The sequence below is a fragment of the Mastigoproctus giganteus genome, chromosome 8 (genome assembly GCF_048544385.1).
Source record: "Mastigoproctus giganteus isolate SK-2022 chromosome 8, ASM4854438v1, whole genome shotgun sequence".
Taxonomy (NCBI): domain Eukaryota; kingdom Metazoa; phylum Arthropoda; class Arachnida; order Uropygi; family Thelyphonidae; genus Mastigoproctus; species Mastigoproctus giganteus.
Genome location: NC_143582.1, coordinates 25,682,223 through 25,709,142, shown reverse-complemented (window position 1 = coordinate 25,709,142; position 26,920 = coordinate 25,682,223). Strand labels below are relative to the sequence as shown.

The 26,920-nt window shown below is 33.8% G+C and overlaps 1 protein-coding gene across 5 annotated transcripts in view; it reads right to left on the bottom strand.

Annotated features, from left to right (window-relative positions):
* The window catches only part of FIG4 (polyphosphoinositide phosphatase FIG4), a 150,290-nt gene that overhangs the window by 78,652 nt on the left and 44,718 nt on the right, over nt 1-26,920 (bottom strand). For 4 of the 5 annotated variants that reach the window (XM_090379237.1, XM_090379239.1, XM_090379238.1 and 1 more), the window contains exons 8-11: nt 21,322-21,466; nt 17,816-17,944; nt 13,865-13,965; nt 4,382-4,544 (exon numbers count right to left, since the gene is read on the bottom strand). In XM_090379237.1, coding sequence (XP_090235363.1) covers nt 4,382-4,544; nt 13,865-13,965; nt 17,816-17,944; nt 21,322-21,466 — 538 coding nt within the window. The remainder of the gene's footprint in view (nt 1-4,381; nt 4,545-13,864; nt 13,966-17,815; nt 17,945-21,321; nt 21,467-26,920) is intronic. The other variant, XM_090379241.1, reaches the window with a different exon arrangement.

Below are 26,920 nucleotides of genomic sequence, written 5' to 3'. Positions count from 1 at the left end.
AAATCCGAACAAAACAATGATAAAAACAAAAAAATAAAAATAAATAACTAAATAATAATAATTAATAAAATAAAAAATAAATAAAAAGGAAATTAAACCTATCATCCTATGTGCTTCCCTTACCCGAAAGTACTATCCAGATGACCTTTGAATTTCCCCAAACTGTCGGCCTCTACCACCCATGAAGGCAACTTATTCCAGTAATTTATAACTCGCTGGCTAAAATAGAACTTCCTGCAATCCAATCTAAACATTTCCCCCCGTAACTTGAATTTATGTCCCCTAGTTCTAGCATCATTTATAATCTTGAAAATTTTGTCCTCATTCATTTTACTGATGCCTCTCAGAGCCTTAAACACCTCAATCAAATCTCCTCTAAGGTGTCTAGTTTCCAAACTCTGCAACCCACATATTCGAAGTCTTTCTTCATAAGGACGCCCTTTTGCCGATCTCACCAGGCGAGTTACCCTTCTTTGCACCCTTTCAAGAAGCTCGATGTCTTTCTTCAGGTGCGGTCTCCATACTTGAACACAGTATTCCAAGTGTGGTCTAACATAAGCCTTATATAATGGGATTATCACGTCCCTATCTCTACTTGCAAAAGTTCGATAGATCATTGATAGGACACCATGGGCCTTCCTTGCAACCTGTTTACAATGCTCAGAGAATTTCATGTCTGACCGTATCGTAACACCCAAGTCCCTTTCCTCCAGTACTGGCTTTAGTTGAACTCCACCAAGTGAATAAGTTTTTTTGGGATTACTGTTTCCCAGGTGTAATACCTTACACTTTGTTGGATTAAAGCACAGCTGCCATTTTTCTGACCATTCCTGAAGTCTATCTAGGTCTCTCTGAAGAAGCTCAGCTTGACAGTGATCATTAACTACTCTCCCAATTTTAACATCATCTGCAAATTTAGACATCACGCCCTCTATCCCTTCATCAATGTTGTTTATGAAAATTAAAAACAACAGTGGTCCTAATACTGATCCTTGGGGAACCCCACTTCTTACATCAACCCAATCTGAGGAATAGCCATTTATCACAACCCTCTGCCTCCTGCCCTGAAGCCATCCTTCTATCCATCTAAGGATTTTCCCAGTGATTCCAACCTGTTCCAGCTTATAAAGCAACCGCTCATGTGGGACTGAGTCAAAAGCTTTGCTGAAATCTAAATAAACAATGTCGAAATTATTCCCTAAATCCAGCTCGTGAGTGACCCTTTCGAAATAGCGAACCAGATTTGTTAAACATGATTTTCCCTTTACGAAACCATGCTGAGTATCCTTGAGAATTTCAATTCGATCCAAATGATCCTGAATTCCACCCTTGATCATTGCCTCCATGATTTTCCCTACTACTGAAGTCAGACTGACAGGTCGATAATTTCCAACTTCACTTTTAGAGCCACCCTTATGTATGGGAGATACATTTGCACTTTTCCAATCCAAGGGAATCTCCCCAGAGTCTAATGATGCTCGCATAATTAGCCTCAATGGTTCAATGCACTCGCTTGCCGCCTCTCTTAAGATTATAGGGTATATTCCATCAACTCCAGGAGCCTTACTGCTCTGTAGGCTCGAAAGTTTTTTCATTAAATAATCTTGCGAAATTTCAATATCATTAATTACATATTTTTTAACTTCGCTCCCACAATTTCCCTTTGCCACAAAAGGCTTTTCATTTGTAAATATCGATGCAAAATAACTGTTGAGTTCATCTGCAACGGCAGCTGGTGTATTTATTACTATCCCCTTTCCCTTACATAAAGGTCCGATCTGGTTTGTCCTGCTCTTCTTGGCATTTATATATGTGAAGAATTCTTTATCCCCCCTCTTTGCTCTGTTTGCTAGTGATTTCTCATAAACTGCCTTTGCCTGTCGAACCTTTTCTGTGGCTCTATTACACATCACCTTGTAGTTTTAGTTTTAGTATAGTTTTTTTTACAATTTATAAAAGTTATTATAATCAATAACATTTCTTTATGACAATTACAAAAGTAGGCTATGCTGGAGAGACCTGTGGTTAATATTAACATTTTAACATTTTTCTTATGCTAATCAAAGAATTATTTCAATCCATAAAAAACACCAAAATCTGAAGAAAAAGATTCTCATTTTACAGAACAGAATGTATTTATTTTCACAATAACAACTTTGTTTAAAATGAGAAATTTTCTTGGATATTATTCTTTTATATTACATGTGTATAATATTTTAACTGGTGGTAACCACTACTGGTGATGTAAACCAGCAGAAAGCAGAAAGAGTTTCTGGAAGACAAGCATGGCTTAAATTACAAAAAAAAAAAAAAAAAAAAACATGCAGTGCTTATTGTAATTACTCAAATAGCACTGAGTTTCTAACTTTAGGCTTGTGAATAAAAAAATAAATAAATTTTCTGATTATACTCTGGGATGACCACATAAGATCATGGGTTTTAGAACGTAGAGAGAATAAATCTCAAGAAATCACAATATTTAGCATCATGCGAGCTTGATCAATGGTCACTCAAAGCACATGCACTTCTGAACCCTCATGCTTGACCACTCAGCTAGAGTGGCTTGAATAGCTGAATGTGTAAAAAAAATTTTACACATAAAATTTAATATAAATAACAGCTAAGGTAAAGAAAGCCCATGCGAGAAGCATGCAAAAGTTTGATGAAATTTACCGGTAAAAGTACTTTGCCATAACAGCATTTGTATTGTTGCTCGACTGGTAAACAAATGGTGGGTGTTATCGGTCTGGAGTAAAAGTTGAATCCCATGGGAGTTTGAAACCCTCCCGAAGTGGAGGGGGGGGGTAACCTGACCTTTTTTCTTTAGAATCACTAATTGAATCACGAACAGAGTGATATTGGAAGTTCTGGAGTCGTAAAAAATGTTCGTAATGTAGTTTCACTGGTCAACTTTTTCGAAGTTTGCCCTGCTTCTCCTGTGGGCTTCCTTTACCTTTGCCTTTTTTTTTCTTAATAAATAATTTATCCACTAGTCCACCAGTGATTCTAAAGAAAAAAAAGGTTAGTTTACCCCCTCCACTTTGGGAGGGTTTCAATCTCCCACGGGATTAAATTTCTATTCCTGACCGATAACACCCACTGAATGTTTACTGAGCGAGCAACAATACAAATGCCGTTACAGCAAAGTACTTTTACTGGTAAATTTATGAACTTTTGCGTGCTTCTCGTGTGGGCTTTCTTTACCTTTGCCTAAATAACTTTTATAAAAAATAAATCACAGCTTTCAAGCAGTGTAATTTAATTTGTCTGCTGCACACAAAATCTGTTCACATTTCTCAGGAGTTTGCTGATTTATATTCCCAGCAATAACTGTTAGTGATTAAAATATTTCAGTTATCCATATAGTGATTTTGTAATTCTTCTGACTTAATAAATCTTGGATTTTAATTTGACATTAAAAATTGAGATTTTTCTCCACATATCTTTCAAAAAGAAAAACAGTAAGTCTCAAAAGGAGATTCTAGTTCTGCTGCATAAATCAGTTGTGAGAACACTTTAAATACTGTATTCAGGTCTGGAAGCTACATATGGGAAAAAAATACTGAATTTCTCATTTCTCAAAGAGGTCCAGAGAAGGGTGGATAGACTGTAAGGAGTGTAAAATGATGTTTCTATGAAGAAAGACAAAATGTGGCTTCAAAATATTGGAAACTAGACACAAAGAGGTGGAGGGAGGGGAATCACTGAAATATGCTATGGGGATTAAATATAAACTGAAGTACCAATAAGACCAGGGGTTCAGAAAGATTACCATTAGCTAAAAATTAATTGTTAAAATCATATAACTTGATTAAATAACTGTCATTCCAAATATGTATTTAAGCACTAATATTTGCTGATCCTCAGCACTATCTCATTACTTGTCATCCTAACTAATACTTGCCATTTTGAAATGTTTAACAATACCTCTACACACTAATCCATATTTCAGATAATCAAATATCCCCTATATACTCAATTTCAGAAATAATTCTCCATTTTTACCATTAACAAATATCTCAATATACTGATCCATGTTTCAAATTATCAATATTCCATTATACAAATTTTTGTATACTTAATAATTCAATTTTAAAGATATTCTAAGCAATGGAATAAAAAAAAAAAAAAAAAAAAAAAGCAATTTTTCAACTTCCTTGTGGGCATGGCAAAAATACAAGATTAGTTTACTTTAATACATTTAGCTCCTTTATTTCAATAATAATATACTAGATAATAAATAAAAATAATATACTGAGTTACATCAGTCTTGGTATGAGAATACTGCTGTGCTGTACTATTAATGTAGAAAAAAATTTTACTCTTACTCACTCTCCCAACCTCAATATATAAATTATAAAACACTCAAAATATAACTCACATATTATTGAAGGTTTTGGCACCATTTTAGAAATATCTTGAGACCACTGGGAAGGTATAGAGCCTCTTAATTGCACAAATGATGTATAATGTCCATCAGTAAAAGAAGATACAGATGAATCAAACACAATTTGTTCTGTTTCTACTTCATTAGCAACATAGCCCTTAAAAAAAAAAAAAACCTAATTTTAAACTGATGACATGATGTAATTTATCGATAATGTATATGACAAATGATGCAGATACCTTATAATTTTCACACACTATTAAAATTCCTATTTGTCCCCCCTCTCTCTTTCGCCCCCTCCCCACATTGTCCTTCAATAGGTTCTGGTATAAAAGTACTGTATATTAACTAGTAATAAAATATGTATTTATTTCTGGTTTAGTACATTTTTGTAACTGCCTAGTAACAAATATAGCACTAGGCAATAACTCATGTCACCCACAAAGAAAATGCATTTTTTCATATTTATAGCTGGTGTTTTAAAGCCTGAATTATGACTGCACTGTATCCTTGTATATTATCATGAGATTCACAGGTCCATTTATTTCTAAGAGTGGCTTAAAAAAGTTACAGAAGATGTCTCTCAACACTGTACTAAAGATTCAAAAAAACCTTCGATTAGCTTTAGAAACACTGAAGGAAACTTAAATCACTTTAAGTCTCAACTCTACCATTCTTTAAATGTTACTGTATATGCCTTGTGTAGACCCTGCAGCTGAATGTCCCTTATGCAGATTTTTTAGGGTGAACTCTAGTTCTTATCTGCTTACTGCATAGGTTGGACCAATATATTAACTGGAAAACTGATGGAACAGCCTGGAAACCTTTTATAAATGTCTCCAAACACTCTATTGACTCAAAAAGTACACTAAATTTTGAATCACTCTATACTGGTTGAAAATTGAATACTTTTTTTATTTTTTTCCTTAAATTTAGGGAATAACATTAGACATATAAGGAGTAACCAACTTACAGATGATCTGCATCTGGACCACAACTGATCTGAATCTAAATCAATAATCACAATTAAAATAATTACTTTATATATAAAGTGATTATGTATTATATAAAGTTTATACATAAAATATTTTAATTTTGCTTTGCAACTTCCCTTAATTTGACATGTGGCATTTACAAAATTGATCATATATTACATTGAATACAACTTTCTTCGTGTTTGGAAATAACAAGTATCTTGTAATGATCAATAAAAGAAAATTAAACATCATGTTATAACAGTTATTATTAATTTAATAACTAAAAATTTTATAAAAAGTAAAACCAAATTTAATGTGTCTAGATTGCATTTTATTTTGTATTTGCTTCAACACTTCAACAAAACTACACAGTAGGCTACTAAAGTTGGATTAATGTTTGCTTACCATTATGCCATAAAAATATTTTGTGAGTCTCTAATCATGCCTGGCAACAGTGCAGAGAAGATGATCACAAACTCTAATTGCTTAGTTTTTCCTCAATTGTTGTGAGCCGTAACAGTGCAAACTCAAAGATAAATGTAAGCTAACAAATATTAATGTTGTAATATAATCAGTACATTTCATAAAACTTTTTTCTTTTTTTTTTTTGTGCAACAGTTTACCATGGTTACTCAGCAAGTTTGGCTTACAGCACAATATTTTTAAAAAATTAGAGAAAACTGATTGTGTTCAGCATAATGATCTGCTTAAGATGTGTACACATCTCAATCAAATCAAGAGTTTTTGGGGCTCTGGAGTCAAAAAGAGTCTTCTAATGTAAAAATAAAGATACAGTAGTATTGCCCCAACCCCTGGGAGAAGAAAGCAAATTTGAAAATACTTTCTACCTCCAGATAGTAAGGCATTATTTTCAGTAGTTGCTGTTAATGTTCTTGTACAGTAAAAACTAATGAAGGAGTCAGCACTTTCTTACATGAATATATAAAAAAATTGAAATTTATTGCTCACCTGGGAAATAAATCACATAAAATGTTTAAAACCATAATGCCTAGATTCATCTTTTGAGTGAAGAATGTTAGATAAAACAACTGAGTTATGAACATGTGATAATCAATAACACTGATGACTGATTGTACATTTATATCTTTCTGTTGAAGAAGGCATAAAATAAGACTAGCTGTAGGCAAAGCTAATGCTTCTGAATGACATTATAACCATAATTAGAGGTTCTTACTTGCTATGATAGTTCAATAATTTATAACTCTTCTATTATATTAGAATGAGCAGCAGCCTGGAAAGCAAGGCAATGGAGATTTCCAGGACTGCTGGGAGTCATAGCAGAACAAGTAAATACATGGGCTGTGTTACGGTAACTAAGAGTGGAAACATGTGCATGTATACTTGCATGTACACCAATGCTAGGAGTATAGTTAATAAATTTGATGTTTGGTTTTTAGGAGCATTAGCAACTAAGGCCATATTGCTCCGGGGATATGCGGTGGTCATTCCCTGACCTTTCCGCATCCTCCATATTTGGTGGTCACGGGCTTGAACCGCGGTCTAATGAAGAAGCGTGTGCTATGCACTGCTGCTCCTGCCCATCTGGCTATGGAGAGGCCATATATATTTGATGAGCTTGAAGTGTTTTCCATAGCAAACATTTATGGGTAATCACACAAGCACTAAGTTGGAAATAAGCCTCATTGATCTATAACATGCTCCAAGGCCACAAACCAGAGCAAAGTCTGTGCATTACTAGAGATCAGGTGGAATTAATTGGCATAGCACAATGGGGATCACATGGAGTTATTCAGTACAGCACACACTGATGGTATAAGGAAATCACTGTAGTAGGATCACAGAATTTGAGGACTACTACTACTGTTCATGGAATATCTAGCTGTTGCAATACCACAAGCCAAGAAGCATGTATTTCATGTAGTACCATCATCATCAACAGAAAATTCATATAGCAGCTGTGACAATTGGGTGACAACTTCTAGTGGGCTAAAAACAAAGCACTTATTTCTTTGAGTTTCTTTATAATTTGTGCACTCCATTTTGAGAAAGGGTCTTTTTCCTGAGTTTTTTTTTTTTTTAAACAGTGGTTCTCCCAAAGTGCAGCCATGACATGAGTGTTGTTCTGGTAAAAGAGCTTTACCAACAAAGCACAACCAGAGGCGCACATCTGGTGAGTATGGGCTTGGCACACCCAGGGTCCTGAGAGCTGGATATCATCATTCTTCTCTTTTTTGGTGATTCCCTTCTATTTCTGACTCTCTCTCTCTCTCACACACACACACACACACACACACACACACACACACACACAGAGAGAGAGAGAGAGAGAGAGAGAGAGAGAGAGAGAGAGAGAGAGAGAGTAACTCATAATTTTTTTTTTTTTGCTTGGTGCAGCATAGGCCTCAGGCTTCCTTGCACCATATGGCTGCTAATAATAATCTTTCATTTGCAGTACCATGTTGACTTTTGCTATAATAATAATCTTTCATTTGCAGTACCACGTTGTGTAAGATGTAAAATCTTACAAAAATATTATTTTATAGAAAAGTGAGATTTATTTAAAGTAAAACTTATAATATGGCAATATGGGGGAGTGAACCTCACTGGCAAGGATTAAATTAGACAACGTCTATACAAGGGGAGCGGTAAGTGAAAAGCTATTAGTAAGCTAGGTACACTCTGACTCTCAGCTCTCACAGGCAAACCAAAACAATAGAAACCAGTAGCAAAGGCTATTAGTAGAAGGTGTCAACTCTGGTAAACAATAGTGCGGTGGACCATGTGCTGTCGGGACATTTCTTTAATGTGACACCTGGACAAGAGACAAGGTAGCGAAAACGGAACAAATGCTGGGAATTAGATTTAAGTCTGTCTGGCTGTCGGTGATGGCAAGTTTTTAGATCGTGGGAAATTAGTCTGCTACAGTATAACTATAAGCGGCTGACTTCAAAGGTACAGACAGCCTGAGAAAGTTTACAAACTTCTTAAAATAAGAAGTTAGATCGAGCAATAAGGAATCAGCTTGAGAAAATAAAACGGGCAAATAAGAACAAAGAGAAAGTTGATAAAATGAGTAAGATTGGTTAAACTGAAAACTAGGGCGGATTTGACATATGTAGGCGGTACAAAAATTGAGATGAACAAAAAGAGAGAACCGGAGTGGAAGTGGGTGAGTCTGTGAGGTTTCCTTTTTGAGAAGGTGTTTTTAACAAGAAGGAAAAACAAAAATAAAGAGAAAGTAAAAGGATGGAGTGATAAAAAAATCAGCGAAAGCGTAAGTGCTTAGGAAAGGAGGAAGTCCCTTTTGATGAAGGCATCGAGTTCTGATGTCCCAGACAGGAGGAAGCAGATCCTGTATCGAAGCTAACAGGTGGTGAAGGCAAAGTGCTAGCCGATTAGACGAAACGAAGCCCAAAAATTAGTAGCTCAACGAGAAGGAAGGAAGCAGCGAATGGATGGTAGCCCGAATAAGGTGGAGAAAGAACGCCAGTCCTATGCAGCCAAGAGTTCCTAAAAAAAGTATCTGTAGCAAATTCAGGTGAAAGCAGATGAAGGAGATCCTCAGTGAGCCAAAAATGGAAGTTTGAAACCACCCCGGAAAGCAAAGGAAAGAAAAAAGATAATAGTAAGTACTGTAAGTTAACAAGGACTGTTAGTGAAACAGTATAGTGATTAATTAATGAAAAACAGAGATAGCACTAGAAGTAAAATGATAGATAAATTATCTCTTAAGTAAATTATATATATACTAACAGAGTTAATTAATTCAAAAAGGTTATTGTAAAATGCAAGAGAAACGAAAGATAAGTAATAGATTAAATTGTTGTTCAGATGATTATAATATGTTAGAAGGATAATTGAACTATATAAAAAAACTTTGAATGTTTTAAGGACAGATAATTGAATCCTATGAGAAGTTTTGATTATGTTTTAAGGATAGGTAATTGAATACAGTGTTTGTATTAATGAAGAATTGTTGGTCCAACTGAAAGACTAATAACAAATAGAGACTTTAGGAAAGTTAAGATTGGTCTTCAGTGTATTGTAACAGAATGGCGAGAACACAGAGTATAATGATGAAAATAGCATATTGATTGTTAATATAAGAATAATATATGCAAGGTATCCTTGACTTAACCTTGTATGCATATTACATGTTTTTTTATTCAATTGTATATTATGTTGTATATATAAGTGTAATTAAACTATGTTATGTTATATATTAATGTGTGCGTTGTTTGTCATTCCTGAACACCCAGCCTTTCCGAAGGGAATTATACACAATTGAGAAGTTCCCACGAATCTGGAATTCTCCTAGGAAGTAAAGTCAGATGCGTAAGTGGGGGAAATAAGAATAAAGTGGACAAACACATAATAGGGAACAAAACGAAATAAAAATAAGAACAATAAAACAATAACTAAATATATAAACAATCATCTTTGTTTTCCACCCCCCACAGTTGACTTTTGCTTGCTACTATGGTCATACCACCTTTTATTGCATATAAGATGTAGGTATTACTAGTCATGTCAAAAGATTTACTTTGCATACTGACTGAATGCAGTGCCATAATTTTTATTTGCTTTTCATTTCCACATGTCTGTACATATACAAATACACTGTTTCAAATTTCACCTCCATGCAATTCATTGCCACCTATAGGTATTCAAAGTGACAAACATTGATCATATGATGAATAACAGTGTATATACAGTAAGCATCAAAGTTGGAGAGGGACAGAGAGAGAGAGACTAATTCAAGACAGCTAAAACACTTCATGATTTTTAATGTACATTGCACATATGGAAACAAACTACAGTGAAACCTCGATATAATGCAGGTGTCAGGCGACAACTTTAATACCTGCATCGTAAGTAAAGAGCATTATAGCCAAAAAGTTTTTTATAATTTTTTCCCCCAGTTTTTTAAATATAAATACACTTTACTTAATAATAAATACCTTATGTATTAATTTTTTTATTTATTTCTTATTTTTTTATTATTTATTTTATTAATTATTATTTTTTTCCCAGCAGTTCTCAATTGCTGTTGAGCTTACTTTCTCCCACACTAATCCAATATTGCATGCAATGTCTTTCAGTGTTAATGTTTTCAGAAATCCTGGAACTTGGATTTCTGAGTTCTTTTATTGCATATAAGATGTAGGTATCACTAGTCATGTCAAAAGATTTACTTTGCATACTGACTGAATGCAGTGCCATAATTTTTATTTGCTTTTCATACTAGCAAGTAGCTCACCACAATAGTAGGCTTTGAAGCCTCAAATAATGCTGAACCATGGTCTAAATTAGTGCAGTTGTGTTCCTTGGCAGAAATGCAATTCTGATCTTGCCATCTTTCGATTTCAGGACATCAGCCAAAGGATGAGCTGGGAAGTGAACCAACAGTAACAGAACCTTTTCTTCAAGTTTTTTAGAAAGCAAGTGATATCTCATCAATGGTGCAAAGTCACCTTCAAACCATGAAGCAAAAACATCACTCATCATTCTAGCATTGGAGCTAATTTTATAAATCACAGGTAGAGATTTCATGGTGACGTGCTTGAAACACCAGGGACTTTGACTTTTACTGATATATAATGGCTTTATCTTGTGATTTCCAGTCTTGTTTGCATATGGTAACACAGTAGCTCTCTCTCTCTTTGTTAATTTTCATGCCTGCTTTATTCGGTTCCTTTCAATGTGAAAACATCTATGGTGGCACTGGAGTAAAATTGATTGGTAAAGAAATTTTTTTATGGAAATGACACAACTGACATCACTTCCTATTAGGTGGCTGTTAGATTTTAAATGATGCCAATTCCTAAATGCAGCTAACAATGCTAACTCAGTAACTAATGCTGATTCGGTAGAGCAAGTTCATACTAACATAAGGAAATGACTTCACTTCCTAAATGATACTAACTCAGTCACTAAGTTATTCTTGCCAAGCCTCTCATGTTGAAAAGGAACGAGTTCAAAACCATAGAGAATGGAAAAAAAAAAATGCAGACTTTAATAAAATCTGCTTCTCAAGATTCTGATCAACATCAACTTTCTAAATAGCGTAAGTAAACAAGTTTCGATTAAACCATTTAAAAATTTAAACAGTTGATTCAAGAACGCAACAATAAAACAATCACTTCAACAAACAACAATCACTTCTTGCAGTAGTTTTTGGTTATGATGTCATACTAGTCTGCAAATGGATTTTGCTAACTATTGAATTGTAAAAATACCAAATCTAATTTCAGTTAACAACCTATAAGAGTATTTCGAAGGTGGCTAAAACTCCAGCTGAGCGAAATTGAGAAAAGTATGCAAGAATAAAATCTTCAAAGCCACCGAAGAAGCCTCTCATGTTGACAAAAGAATGAGTTCAAAAACATTGAGAATGAAAAAATGCAGTTTAATAAAATATGCTTCTGAAGATTTTGATCATCAACCTTCTATATTGACTTCTCATCAAGAAGCTGGACCATCAACACCGCAAAATTATATTTAAGAACTTCCTGAAGATTTCGATCCAGAAGATTTGAGTTCAAATGAATACCTGAGGATTTTTAATTGATTTCTACACCAGCTAGAGACAGAGTATACTGCAACAACCACCTTCAATTGCATCATCCAAAAAGAAACAAAATCATATTTCAGCTCAATCACCTGTTGTAGATCCTCCACAGGTTTCAACAGTAATCGAGCATTAAATCATTTACAAGAACATCAAACATGACTGTAACTCCTATAAAGAATTTGAACAATAATTTGTGAAACATACATCTGGAGCTGTTTGTGATATCTGTAATTGATTATGGTACGAAAAGGATGTAAAATTGTGCATCCACAATTTCCAACTGCAAATGTAACGACTATGAAGGCTTGTAATATTTGTTGACCATCTCTCAAAAATGATTCCATTCCAACTTTTTCGAAGAGCAACAGTTTTGTTTATCCTGCTATTCCACCTCATCTGCCCAGATTGGATTTAATAACCGAGCGACTCATTTACAAATTTAGAAACCGAGCGACTCATATACAAATTCATGCAAATTAGAAAACTAAGACATGGTTTTGGCCAATACAGAATTTTGGGCCAAATTATAAATGTCCCTGTAAATGTTAATTCGATGGTCAATCATTTGTCTTAGAGAATAGAGGACGATTACTGCATTAACGTTCAAATCAAACATTAAAAAAATACAAAAATCGTCCAAACCAAGGATGTTTTCATATAAAATAAAACAATTTTTGTGTGTACAGGGTACACGCGCTGCCTTTTTTTAATATCCAGTGATTTGTTGGGTAGAAGTTTAGGGTACAGTGCTGTTTCATCACAGTTGTACCAATAGTTCATCTGTGAATTCACCATCTTGAATTACATTATGCTGAAATTCTAGAAATGCTTCTGCTGCTGTAATGTCACCAAATACAGATTTGCCTACAAGACTAACCTGAGATATCCCATGATTCAAAGCCACCCTTCAGATGCTTCAAATATGTCATAATCTCCATCAAGTAACTTATCAGATTTATTGCATGTGCTCTCAGAATTACGACATTTATTGGTACTCCTTCACTATGCTTCAGTAGAGACAACTTGTATAAGCATTGGTCCACATCAATGTTTTCACATAGTTTAGTTTTCTTTCTTTTGAGGCCTACTTCTTCTTCTATGGAGTCTACAAATTAACCCAATTTTTCTTCCTCTTTCATCCAACCGCAGATCATTCCTTCTGGAATTCCACACTCACAAAATATACTGCATTTTGTTTTGCCACTCTTATCTCTTTCAATAATCTTTGTAACTTTTCTTGAACTGTATAATTTTTTCTTTTGGTGGTCAAAAGAAAAAAATTTTGGTTACTGCAGTGCTGATTTACCAATTCTGCCATGTGTTTATTTTTGATGCCCTAGAATTCACTGTGTTTTGAGAAAACTAAATCAAACCAAACCGTCTGGTCTATCATAGTGCCGAAGTGAAGTCACACAATTTCTCCATATATCAGTTAGCTGAAGAAAGGATGTCATGTGCTGTTGTTTAAAAATTTTTTTGTAACTAATGTAATGCACTTGACGAATGGTAGCTGCATTCCACACCATAGGTAGCTATTTGTAATTAGCATTCCACTGTTATACTCTTTTATTGTATCTCTAGCCAAGGGGAGACTCAACAAAGACTGATTACTGTAGACTGGGTGTCTACAGTAATCAGTCTCTGTTGAGTCCTGTTGTTTAAAAAAATTATTCTGCCACTGAATATTGAATATATCAAAGAGAACATACAGCCAATGTTTACTAATTTTCCATCTTGGAAATAGGGTAGTAGGATGTACGGTAGATACGAGTATCTATAGTATTCACTTTTTCTAGTTTCCAATATGAAATTGCTAGTTCTATGAACACACTACTTTTTTTCATAATTCGTTTTGGGGAATCCAAAAACACGTATGAAGAGGCACATTATATCAAGGTTGCACTGTACTTAAAAATAAAGTATATCATGTACAAAATCAAGTACCTTGCAGTTAGCACCCCTCTTCAAGAACCTAGTCCCAGCAAATTTCTGGGACCTTCGTGCGATAAGGGTAAGATACAATGGCCTTCCATAAACACTTATATCTGATCACCTTAAGGAATAAATGCTTATATAATTTACTACTTAGAAAACAATACATGGGTAATTTTCACTGCATCTTAAAAATCAGAATTTGTTTCTAATTCTTCTCTTATACTGGTTTACAAGCACTGATCATATGAAAATATGTATGTGTATTTTTTGAATTTTTGCAACGTGAGAAGTATACTTTGCATTGCAAAATATTATACAATATATCACAAACTATCAAATCCCAATACAGATTATTCTAACTTTTAAACTATTATTCTTAAGGAAAACATTATTATAGTAAATTATAATACTATTTATAGCAAGTTGTCTATACAGCCACTCCCGACTTACGTAAGGGTTGCGTTCCGCGGAACTCTACTTAAGTCAATTTTATGCAAGTTGGAATTTCCCTAAATGCTTATATAGTATTTGCAACTATGCTTGCTGAATTTGATTGAAGCAAAAAACTGTTTGACGAACATGTAAATAGAATTATTTATTCAATTTTTTTTTTATCTCATGCACAGGAAAAATTACAAAAGCATGCTTGTTATTTGGTTTTTAGGAGCATTAGCAACTAAGACCATATTGCTCCAGGATATGCGGTGGTCATTCCTTTGACCTTTCCGCATCCTCCGTATTTGGTGGTGACGGGCTCGAACCCCGGTCTAATCAAGAAGCGTGTGCTACGCACTGCTGCTCCTTCCCACCTGGCTACGGAGGCGCCTACAAACGCATGCAATTACAAAAATTTCAAAATTATAAAATTACAAAAAAAAAAAGAGAGGAGACAGGCATAATATCAGCAAGTTTTACCTCTTGAGCACTGTTGCCAGAATCAATGTCTTCAGCTGATAAGTACGCGCCACTGTATCTTCATAAATACGTCTTGGTTTTGCTTGAATGGAGATTAGACTCAGGGTCATTCACTTCTGAATCTGATTTTCCATCCATATTATTAATGGCTTTTCCATCTTCCATCTAGCCCCTGAACATCGGCACCTCCGTAGCCAGGTGGGCAGGAGTGGCAGTGCATAGCACACGCTTCTTGATTAGACCGGGGTTCGAGCCCGTGACCACCAAATATGGAGGATGTGGAAAGGTCAGGGAATGACCACCGCATATCGCCGGAGCAACATGGCCTCAGTTGCTAATGCTCCTAAAAACCAAATAACAACAACAACTTGAACACTGTTTTGTGATACTGTTCATCTTAAATGCGTTGATCTTTTAACATGTTCTTTTATATGTGCACTGTCCTTTAAAATAGTATTCACTGTGGAAGCAGCGAGACCTAATTCCTGTGCAACAGATGACAAACTTTGTCCTGCTTCTTACTTCTTAATCATTCTTAATGAGAAATTAAGAATTAACTAACTAACTACTTAATTTCTCATCTTCATTTCTAAATCAATTTTGTTTAATTTCCTAGCACTGCCACCACTTGCACTATCCATTGGTCACTTTCTCTTCATCATTGTAAGTAAATAGGAATGAAGAGAAGATTCTGAAAATTTATTTATGTTTTTTATATGACTGAATATTTCAGTGAAGGGAAAACACATTTCACCATAATAACATAAAAACCCACACAATTCCTGTTATCAGTATTATCACAAATGTAATAAGATCAAGTTTACTACCCGTTTATAATAGATTGCACTAACAGAAAAGCCCAATAAACTGGAAAGTGCAAATTGTTTTTATTATTTTATGGTCGTGACCTCCAAAAATGTGCTTTAGGAAAATATCACAAAGGTGTTCGAAATTGATTTTTATAACAGAACACATGCCAATGATGAAAGTGTAGTGCATTCTCCAGCCGGAGCCCTTCCTCTCAGCTGATAATAGCATTTGTAAACATGTTGGCTGCATGTTTTGTTTTTACATCCTTTAGTTAAAAGTGATTTTTGTGTTGTGCTTATTTGACATAAATTTATATAAAACTAATACAATTTCCATTATAAAAATGACCTTTTATAGAGATAGTTATATAGCAAATTAGTTATATAGGCTTAGTTATATAAGGCTTAGTTATATAGCAAAAATTTCAGCTTCCGAGGTCTTGGAACGAATTACCAAAAAAAAAAATAATAATAATAAAATAATGTGTTATTGGGTTCACATTACGATATTGTCACAATACCTCCATTTATTCCTACGGGGTGCAAAATACGTTTCTGTATTTTTTTCCGTTTGCACAAGCCGGCAAAATCTTACGTAACGTCGAATTTACGAAGTCGAGTATTATGTAAGTCGAGGAGTGCTTGTACTTTTATAATTCTACAAAAACAAGCAAATTGCTTACTCTACAATGTCAGACGACAAAGCTCCAAGCTGATCAATATATACAATATATATATATATATTTACATCCAAAATATTTTTTTTTTGTTTATCTAATTATGCTATATATAGCTGTAGTATAGCTGGAGTGAACAATAATACTTTTCATCTGTAAAGAATATAGCATGTAGTTCCAATTATTCTTTTTTTAAGTCTAATTAGGCTATAAGGTGTATGGAAATTTTTTTACCACATTATAGGTAATTCTACCCAGGTAATGGTAACATTTTTCCTTCTGTAAAATTATTTCCATGCAATTCATTTTAAAAAGAAATTCTTAATGCTGACTGGAATCAAGTGGATTAAACTCTTTTAAACAGGATTAAGGGCTATACACTAGATTTGCTTAGACATGAGCCCCTCATTAAGTCATCCAATTATTGCTTATTAAGGTGCTTTGATTGAACAGGCATTTATTGTGTATTCCCCATTATTCTATTCAACAGTTTCATCACCTAATTCTGAAGAGCTCTCTGTAAGGTGGACTGGGAATTGGCAAGTCTTCATTGAGCAGCACTGGAAGCAAGAGAGATGGTACGTTTGAATACACTGAACATTTTTTATCTGCATATTTTTTATAAACTCTGACATATCCACCATACAAAAGCAGCAATCATTGTGATGGGTTGTAGGCTCTCTTCATATTTGATGTATAGCAAAAAGGTATGCACTTATGACTATCAAAAATCTGTCCCTCTAATGTTGTCCTCCAACAATCACAGTAGAAATGAGGTGCCCACACCTTGTCTTGATCAGAGTGTGTTTAGTGTCAAACGGCACAAGGGGTTTCCCCCATCTTGTCTTGACCATGTATAAGCATTCCAAAATAGCCTTCATGTGCTGTTTGTTTGTTTGGGGATTTATTAGGCACATCCGCATCTGTGGCCATAGTGCAGCAACCTTCGTATGCACTTCAAAACTTTGCACCATCAAGTCACCTGTTTCAGACCTATATAATATCCACAAACAGCAGAATGAACCTGGAGATAAATTACACCTTTGTTTAATAGCAATAGCAAAATGCAAAAAAAAAAAAAAAATAAATAAAAATAAATAACTTATTATACAATACTACAAGCTCTTATATATGACAGTATTTATATACCCACATGTAACACATAAATGTCTCAAAAACAAAAAACCTTCAATGCCATCAAAATATTGACACTGCTCAATTCAGCATACAAAATACATACAAGAAACAGTTAAATAGAAACAGACATTTTTTTTGTTGCATAATGTACTTATTTGAAAACTGCATTTAGGTGTGGACTGCTCTATTATTTTTTTTTGTAAGAAGGAAAATGTCTGACTCTATAATGAATGCAAAGAGCTTGGAGAAATTTCCTGAGACTACTAAGTAAATTCCCATTCTTACAGACACATGCATGTTAACTCAGGTAACGACAGATATTTCATTACCGCTACATAAAGTTGATTTTTATCAACTTACTTTTAGTGTCACATAGGAGTAGTTTTTTTTTTTTTTTTGTTAAATTTATAAAATAAGGATACTAGACTGACCAATAAAACCATGTGTAATATACAGAATCCAATCAGGATGTAGATCAACAGGTTTCAACAAATATGAATTCCAAACAAATTTCCAATATGGCTTTGTTCGAATTCCATAATGTTCATCATCTATAATAAAATAATTAGAATTAACTATTTCAGAAATACATAGGACTCTTCTACATATATTATATAAAAAAATTAAAAGATACACAGAGAAATAAGTATCACTTTAATCAAATGTTTACAAATTACCATTAAGAAAATGCACTGGTTTTATGTGAATTTTAATAATAATAAAATACTATAGCCTTGAGTAAAAAAAAAAAAAAAAAAAAAAAAAAAAAAAGTCTTTACAGAGAATTTTCCTCCTGATCCACAACAGGAACTAAACCTAAAATGTTGTTTTTGAAAGTTCCTTGGTACATCAACTTTATGGGCAGAACAGAATTGCACATTATATGGACTGAAAAATCCAGACTAATTTATGGGGGGGGGGGATTTGTTCCCATCATCTGAATTAAGCTAACTAAAAGCCTTATTAAATAAAATGAACTTTATGGATTCCTCCAGCCTCTGAAACCCATACTTCTCCAAACAAGTGACAAGTAGGAAAAACCATCAGTAGGACTAAATCTCAGATTTTTTCAAGGTGGTCAACTGGCAAAGCTACTATATCATCATAGGATGGTTAATATGGCATACACAATCAGCACTGCTTTTGGGCTGCTTTCTTATAACCTTGTTAATATATATTAATATAATACTGTTAAAGAAATACATACCACTATTTCATAATAGCTCTTCCAAGTAGCATTCATCAATCTGATCTGAAATTACAGGTCAGATCTGATTTAAGTTAGAGTTTTGTATTTTTTTTTTACTGATAATGGCCTCTAGAGTTGAGACTATAGATCGAGGCACACAGTATGCACTTAGGAAAAGATACTATCTGTTTTTTTATTTATGAAAATTTGTTTTCAAAATAATAAAACATAAATGTCTTTCTCTAGATTGTGCTACCATCAGTTCATATTGTACACCAGTTTGTTCAATTTGACAACATTATAAAAGGACAAAGTAATTCTCAGTGATGAGTGCACTGTTTATTTGTTCTTTTCCTTGTAATGTATATTTCTTTAATAATGAAAATCACATTATGCTAAAGAGGCTCAAGTTCATCTTCTAGATTGATGATGGGCCTATTATGCTGTTCCATCATCCAAACAAGCCCACTTTTTTCAGTTATTAGTACACCAAAAAGACATAAGCATACTGCAGAACATTCATTTCATATCTGAACTGGAGAAGTGTTAGACCACATAGGATATTTTACAACAAAACAGAACCCCAACATATCATACAACTGAAAGTACTTGAATCAGATACTGCCTCAATCAGGGATCAATAGGTTCTCATAATGGTTGCTTTGACAAGGAATCCAAAATTGATCATGGGATAGTAGTCTGTGGAGACTACACTGAACAAAAAGTTGCTTGAAGTTCAATTAAGTCTTCAAAAAAAAAACCTAAAGAGAATATTCAGGATGCATCCAATGGCATTATACATGCCATTTTGAAGTGAACATTGCAATGCACACAGTGAATAATTATAGTGTGATAATAATAGACTTGACAGACAGACAGACAAACATGAAAATTTCTTGTAACTTACAGGACATGCTGCGGAACCCAAATTAGTTGCAATTAAAAAGGGGAGAAAGCACCTGATATCCTATGATCTAAGAGAATTATTCACAATATGGGAAATTCTTGACGCCCCCCCCATTGTGGTACAACATTCATAATTGAACGTTGTATCACAAACTATATTTATATTAAGTGCTGAGAACATTTAACATCATGTTTATTTATTTATTGTTTAAAACAGTATACTGGAGTGAAATCTCTTTTTAAAGCATATACTGGAAATGATAAATTGTGCAGAAGAACACTATTAATGTGTTCTGCTCAATAGCAGCTACAGCATAGGTCAATCCAATCATTAATAGAAATATCAACAATGAATTAAAATATGATAAAGAAGAAGCCAGCAAATCAGTGCAAGAACAGGAGCTCACTAGGCTCTGTATGATTAAAAGTTTGTAAAATAATAAAGAAAAAGAAAGTGAGAGACTTATTTTTGGTCGGGGATGGGGGAGAGAGAGAGAGAGAGAGAGAATGGTTTTGCAACAAGTATGAATTAATTTAATTTGTTCAGAGAAATTCTCTAAAACTAAAGATGTAAAGATGACTATAGCTAAAAATGTCACTAATTAGATGAGCAAATCTATACTCTGGAAACTGAATGTGGTCCTCGGATAAACTATATGGCAACGGCTATGTATGTTATATATTAAATTCAGCACATTTTCAATAAATTCATGACCCATTGTAAACTGAGTGCTGTCATAATGGATGCTCTAATAATTAAGTTGTAATGTGTCAAATGAAAGACATTATGTGGCTTTGTTTTGTAAAATTACATACTTGGTTAATTAACCTAGTTTACTAAGTTCCAAATGGAAGAAACTACAAATGTTGGACCCAACCTAGGACATTTGAAACATTAAGCTAATTGCTTTTCTTTGTCTTTCTTTAAGGATTTTTTTTTATAAACTGTGCTAAATTTTACAATTCACTGGTCATTATCAAATCTAGCAGTGACTTACCAAAAAATGAAATATTTATGTGCAGTCTCCCTACTGTATCAAAATGTGGAGACCACACCTATAAAAAAGACAGTTTTTTGAAAGGGTCCAAAGACAAGCAACATACCCTGTGAAATTTGCAAAATAGTGCCCATGTGAGGGAAGGTTAGAATATGTGGGCTACAAAAGCTTGGTGACTGGGTGATTAGAAGAGGTCTCACTATTCTTCAAATAGATCTTTGGGGTTAGGAAAGTTCTGATTCATAATAACTGCAATGTAATACACCAACCATATAACTGAAACTTTATGTATATATTAAGTGCAATAGCATCATTCCGTATAGTGTAATTGCTATTCTTTATATTTTATTATTTTACTGCTTTATTGTACAATCAGTGTATTTTATTTTATCATTTTAATTTGATCCGGTCTTATATCATAACATTATTTCTATTTTAATAAAGTTTCAATTATACGGTTGGTGTATTACATTGCAGTTATTATGGAGATCTCACTAAACTCTATAAGGCTCTGAGAGGAATAGTGAAATGACTGACAGTGAAACTTTCACAGTTATCAATGATACTAGAACTAGGGTCCATAAATTCAAATTATGGAGGAAAAGGATGAGCTGCAGGAAGTTTTCTTTCAACCAATTGTTAATTACTTGAATAAGTTACCAGCAAGGGTAATTGGGGTTGACAGCTTGAGAAAATTCAAAGGTCAGCTGGATCAGTACCTATGTGAGGAGTGAAACACATAGTAGGTGAATTGGATACTGTGAGAGCAAAAAGCCTGGGGCTCCCTTGCACTATGGTTAACACAAATATTTAAATAGAAGTAATAATTACTCACTATTATTGACTGCTGATGGTGTATATTCATCATTACTTCTAAGTTCTGACCACATGCCACTATCACTTTGTGAAGAGGAATTTGTTACTGTGCTTAATGATTCTTGACCAAATGTAAAATTCTTTGTCTGATCCTGGATTCCTACCTATTAAAGAAAATGTCAGAGAAAATGTAAAATAATCTAGTTAAACTATACATTAAAGACCTGTAAAAGACACTAAGGAACCAGTGGACGAGAAAGCAAGAAAAAAAAAAAGCAACAATATTAGTCTCAGAAGTATTCATATACCCTCCAATACTAGCAAAGTAGACTGACTAGTTGTATGCAAAGTGTTACAGGAATATCACAGATATTAGTATTAATAAATGCAAATACATGCAAAAAAAATCAAGCTTATTTAGCATACAAGGTTAGTTCGGTTATTTCAATGGTTAAATTTAATCTAATCTGAATCCGAAAGAAAATCCATATATCTAGTCTACAATTATCCCTTCCTTAATTTTTAAGTATGCATCCTCTAGTTTGAGACTATGTAACAAAAAAAAAAAAAAAAAAAATCAAAATCCAATTATTTAGTTTACTCAAACTTTTCTAAGCTTTAAAAAAAAAAAAAAAAAATCTCAATCAGGACCCATATCAATCTGATTTTAAGACTCTGCAAACCACAAAACTGAAGTCTGTCTGTCTCCCTCTCTCTGTAGAAATATTTCTTCATACCAATTACTAGCCTTGTTGCTCTTTACAGCAGATTCACATCCTTCTTAAAAGTATGTCTCCAAATTCAAATGTAGCACTCAAGATGTGTAGTTGACCAATGTTTTATGTAATGAATGATGAACTTTTTTCCTTCATAAATAATGTACAAAATTCCTTGTATATCATAGATAAAACATCGGATGATGTCCCATGCAGCCAGTCTGCAATTCTGAGAGAACTTCACATCAGACTGTACAATTAATCCTAGGTTTTCTTCATTATCAACTATGTAAAGTTCATTGCTTCCAAATAATAAGGCAATCTAGAATTACTACTTCCCAAAGGTAGACACACATTTGGCAGCATTGTACTTTAATTGACATTTTTCAGACCAATTAAATTATTTAAGTCTTTATGAAGCCACACCCTGCTTACTATCATTAACTAACATTAACATTAGTTGAGGCATGCAATGCAAGGAAGCAAGCTTATGCTAACCCTTTGTATCAACAGAAAACTCTGACTTCAAACTTGTTATAACCATCATCAATGTCACTGAGAAATATAAAAAAAAAAAAAAAAAAAAAAAACCCAAATCTAGCCAACTATAAATGGTGGGCTAGAGTTATGGTGGATATAAATGGCAATAAATTTATAGATGGTTATAAATGCTAAAGACAACCTTTTGTGTAGCTCATGCCTTCTCATCAATGGAAAACTATTCCAATTTATACAAAAGGCTTATTAAATATAAATTGACTATATGTCAATATTCCTTGTATCCAGTTCTTTTGTGATAAGCTCATAATAGTAAAAGAGGAATGACGCATTTTTAACCTAATTGAGATTTAAATATCTGTTTATTTCCAGGTGGAAATTACATAGATGGAAACTGTACATTTCATGGTTATGTTCCTACCACTTCAACAGTGACTGCAAAGACAGTAAATAAATGAGGAAAATAGAGTTAAACAGTTACAAGTTACTATAATAAATTATTATACATAAGGCTGAAATTATTTTAAGAGCCGAATGGGCCAAAACCTCAGTTCTATCAACAGACAAATATCACCATTGTAGACTTTATAAAGAAGCCATTTTAATGGACAACAAGTTTAATCACAACAAGAACACAACTGAAAACATCCACATACACATTTTTAAACATAGAGACTTATCACAAATTAAAAATAGGTATAAACAATTTGACCTCAATCACTCCTCTTACCTTTCCAACTGAGGAGATCCCAAAGAATTGCCCAAATATGTATAATGAACCATATCAATCTCCCTGGAATCAAGAGATCTCAATTGAACTGTGACTAACAGCTGACCAAACCTTGTCTACAGTATTATTATAAAATAACTGTGGCTATATAATTACAGTGATGTCATCTCATTGGATCACATGTATCTAATTAACAATATTGGTACAAAGACATTCAGGTTATTTTTGCAGTCATCATTTTTAGCCATTCATAGCACTCTAAAGTCACACAGTTGTGTTTACCAACACTAGGAGTCCATTTCTCTTTGTGTATTTTGCCTTTTCAGTGCAAATATCTCTGCGATTTTCATAATTCTGTTGTGATTGTGCAAGCATCTCTCTTTCTCTCTCTGATTTTTGTAAATTTGCTGCAATTTTACTAAATTAAATCAATCAATAGTCACAGCCTCAAAAGGCAGTGTGAAAGAAAAGAAGCAGAAAATAAATTTCTGTGCAATGCAAACAAAGCAAAAACTTATTTTAAAACACAAAAATAGCACAGTTAAGCTAAAGATAAGAATATTTTGTCAATTTACTGTTATTAATTACATATGTATTTAACAATGTTAGCATAAATATTATTTACTAATATGAACGTCCCAACGCTATAATACTGTATCATAATTATGGTTTTTCTATATAAAAAAAAAGGTCAACTTCGATGGTTTTGGAACAGATTAAGCCTTTAATCCGTAACCTTTAACAGATTAAGCCTTTAACCCGTAACCTTTAACAGATTAAGCCTTTAACGTAGATTATGTAATGTAGATTATGACCCTTGCTAAAAATGCTTGATCAATGATAATTTTGATTTATGATTGTTTTCTTGGAACCAATAATGATCATTAATTGAGGAACTACTGTATTATTTTTATATAATTGGTTCTAAGGAATTGGTTGTTTTACGATCTTGTCAGACAAATCTCTGGTAATGACTAATTCTTTAGAACGTTTTATGCAGTATTATTATTAAAGAAACCCCAATATTATAAAATGAGTAATTCTCTAGAACAATCTAACAACAACATTAAAAACACACCATATATATATCTCTTCAAAAGCCTGTTAGTAGACCATGTTAGTAGACCACATGTCAAACCTTTGGCAATTCTGTTCTTTGTAATGGTGAAGCAGCAATGACAGCAAGTAAATATACATGTTCTAAAGTTCCTATATTTAATCCTAAAACTAATTCAAATCTAACCTTAACTGATAATTTTAGCCTTATTTACCTTATAATAATTCATTATAGTAACTTATAAATCTTTAACTTTATTTTTCCCAGTTATCCGTTGTCTTTAGAGTCACTGATAGTGGTAGGAACATACCACGAAACATCTGATTTCCACCTGTATATAATTTCCAACTGTAAATAAACATATTTTGATTATGCATAGGTTAAAAGTGCTTCATTCTTCTTTTGTATTGAAATTACCTATGCACCATGTTGCCTCAAGAAACATCTAGTCTCATAAGTTTAGACTAGTTAGATAATTTTCTTTAACAAACCCATGATGTGTTGCTCGTATAATTTTATTCCTATTCAGATATTCCAGAAATATACAAACTCATTACTTTTTCCTGACACAGGAGTTAAAACTTTCAGGTCTGTAATAACCCATTTTACCTTTGGAACTACCGTTGCAAATTCAAAAGACATTTGCACATCTCCAATTTGTTGGACTTTGACTGAACCCAAGATGCACCCATTATGTGTATCCATTATCTGTTTCCTTTAAAATAATGAATAAATAGCATCAGCTCCTCTTATCTTTTTTACATTTAAGCATGACAATTTCTCTATCAATCCTTTTCAATCTAGTTGCTGAAGCTCTTTATCAGGGCCAACAGCACTGTCAATCTTAAAATAACACTCATATGCGAATACTAATGTAACAAATTTATTTGTTCATCAGCAATTAGTTTAGGCTCCTTACTGATGTTACCAAACTATCTTGTTGTTGGCCAATATGGTTCAGTACCTTTCGTCTAATCTTTACATATGAGAAAAACCCTTTACCAGTACTCTTGATCCGTTGTACCAAATCTTTTCAATGTCTGCCTTAAAACATCTTACTCCTTAAGCAGCTTTATCACAGCTACTTAAGGAGTACGAATAATCTTATACTTGTAATAGTGTTCAATGTCTCTTGATAATTTACTAGTCCTGTACAACTTTTCTGCTTCTAACCTGATAATTGTAGTGGTCATCCATTTTGGTCTACACCTTGGGCCGTAACTGTTTAAAGGTACAAAAAGCTAGGTAGTGTTAGTATAGCTATTAGTATAAGTCATAAGATGCAAGGAAGTTAGAATTTTAATGCATCAGCAAAAAAAAAAATCCAACCCAATTTGTCTATACAACTCATATTCCTTACGTCACTCTTACCACTGCTAGAAAGTACTTATTCAGTAGTAGTAGTAGTAGTAGTGGCATGTGATGCAAGAAAGCAAGTGTATGAGCTTATGCAGCATCAGCCAAAAAAAAAAAACACACCATTCCCTCCAAATGCCTGTCTAGTTCCTCCTTAAATTTATTCAACCAATCAACTTCCACAACGACAGATGGAAGTTTGTTCCAGCAATTAACCACCCGCTGGCTAAAGGCAAATTTCCGCACATCTATTCTACATCTGTCCTTTCTTAATTTGAATTTATGCCCCCTTAGGTTCGTAATCTGAACAAGTGGAAGGATCCCATCAGAATTCAGCATGCTGAACCCATTCAAGGCCTTATACACCTCAATCAGATCACCGCGCAGGTGCCTAGTCTCCAGCCACTGCAATTTGCAGAACTTAAGCCTCTCTTGATAAGAGGATCCCTTCATTCCCCTCACCAATCTTGTTGCCCTTCTCTGTACACGCTCAAGTAAATCTACATCCTTCCTAAAATGAGGCCTCCAGACCTGTATGCAGTACTCAAGGCGTGGCTTGACCATTGCATTATACAGAGGGATAATCACCTCCTTTTCCCTGCTAGCAAAATTCCTATATATCATTGACAAAACCCCATGACCTGCCCTGGCAGCCTGTCTGCATTGCTCAGAAAACTTCATATCTGCCAGTTGTCCCCCAAACCTCACTAGGCTATCAACCTCAACTACCCAAGGTGGTAGTTTATTTCAGTGATTGACAACACACACTGATCAAAGGTAAACTTCTTGAAGTCCACTTAATAATGGAATTTTTAGACTGAAATTAGGTCCCCTAATTTTTATATCCCATTTCAAAAATTCCACCATAATTAAACTTGCTCTCCACTCTTGATAACTCGCACACCTCAATCAGGTCCCTTCTGAAATACCTTGTTTCCAAGCTCTGCAACTGACACCTTTGTAATCTCTCCTCATATAGATGCCCTTTTGCTATTCACATCAGACAAGTCACCTCAGAATTGTGACTGAATCATGTGCCATGGTATTTTTGAAAGCTGTTGTATTAATCATAGTTTCAGTTATAACATCTTCAAAGATAAATTTCTAAATTATTACAGAAATCAAATTTTAAAAAATTTTGGATGTTAATAAAGTACAGTCAATTCTGGTTATTCGAGACACACTGGGACTAGTGCATTTTGGCCCGATTAAGCGGCTGCCCCAATTATCCGAAGTTTCATGTAAATAGTTAAAAATACAA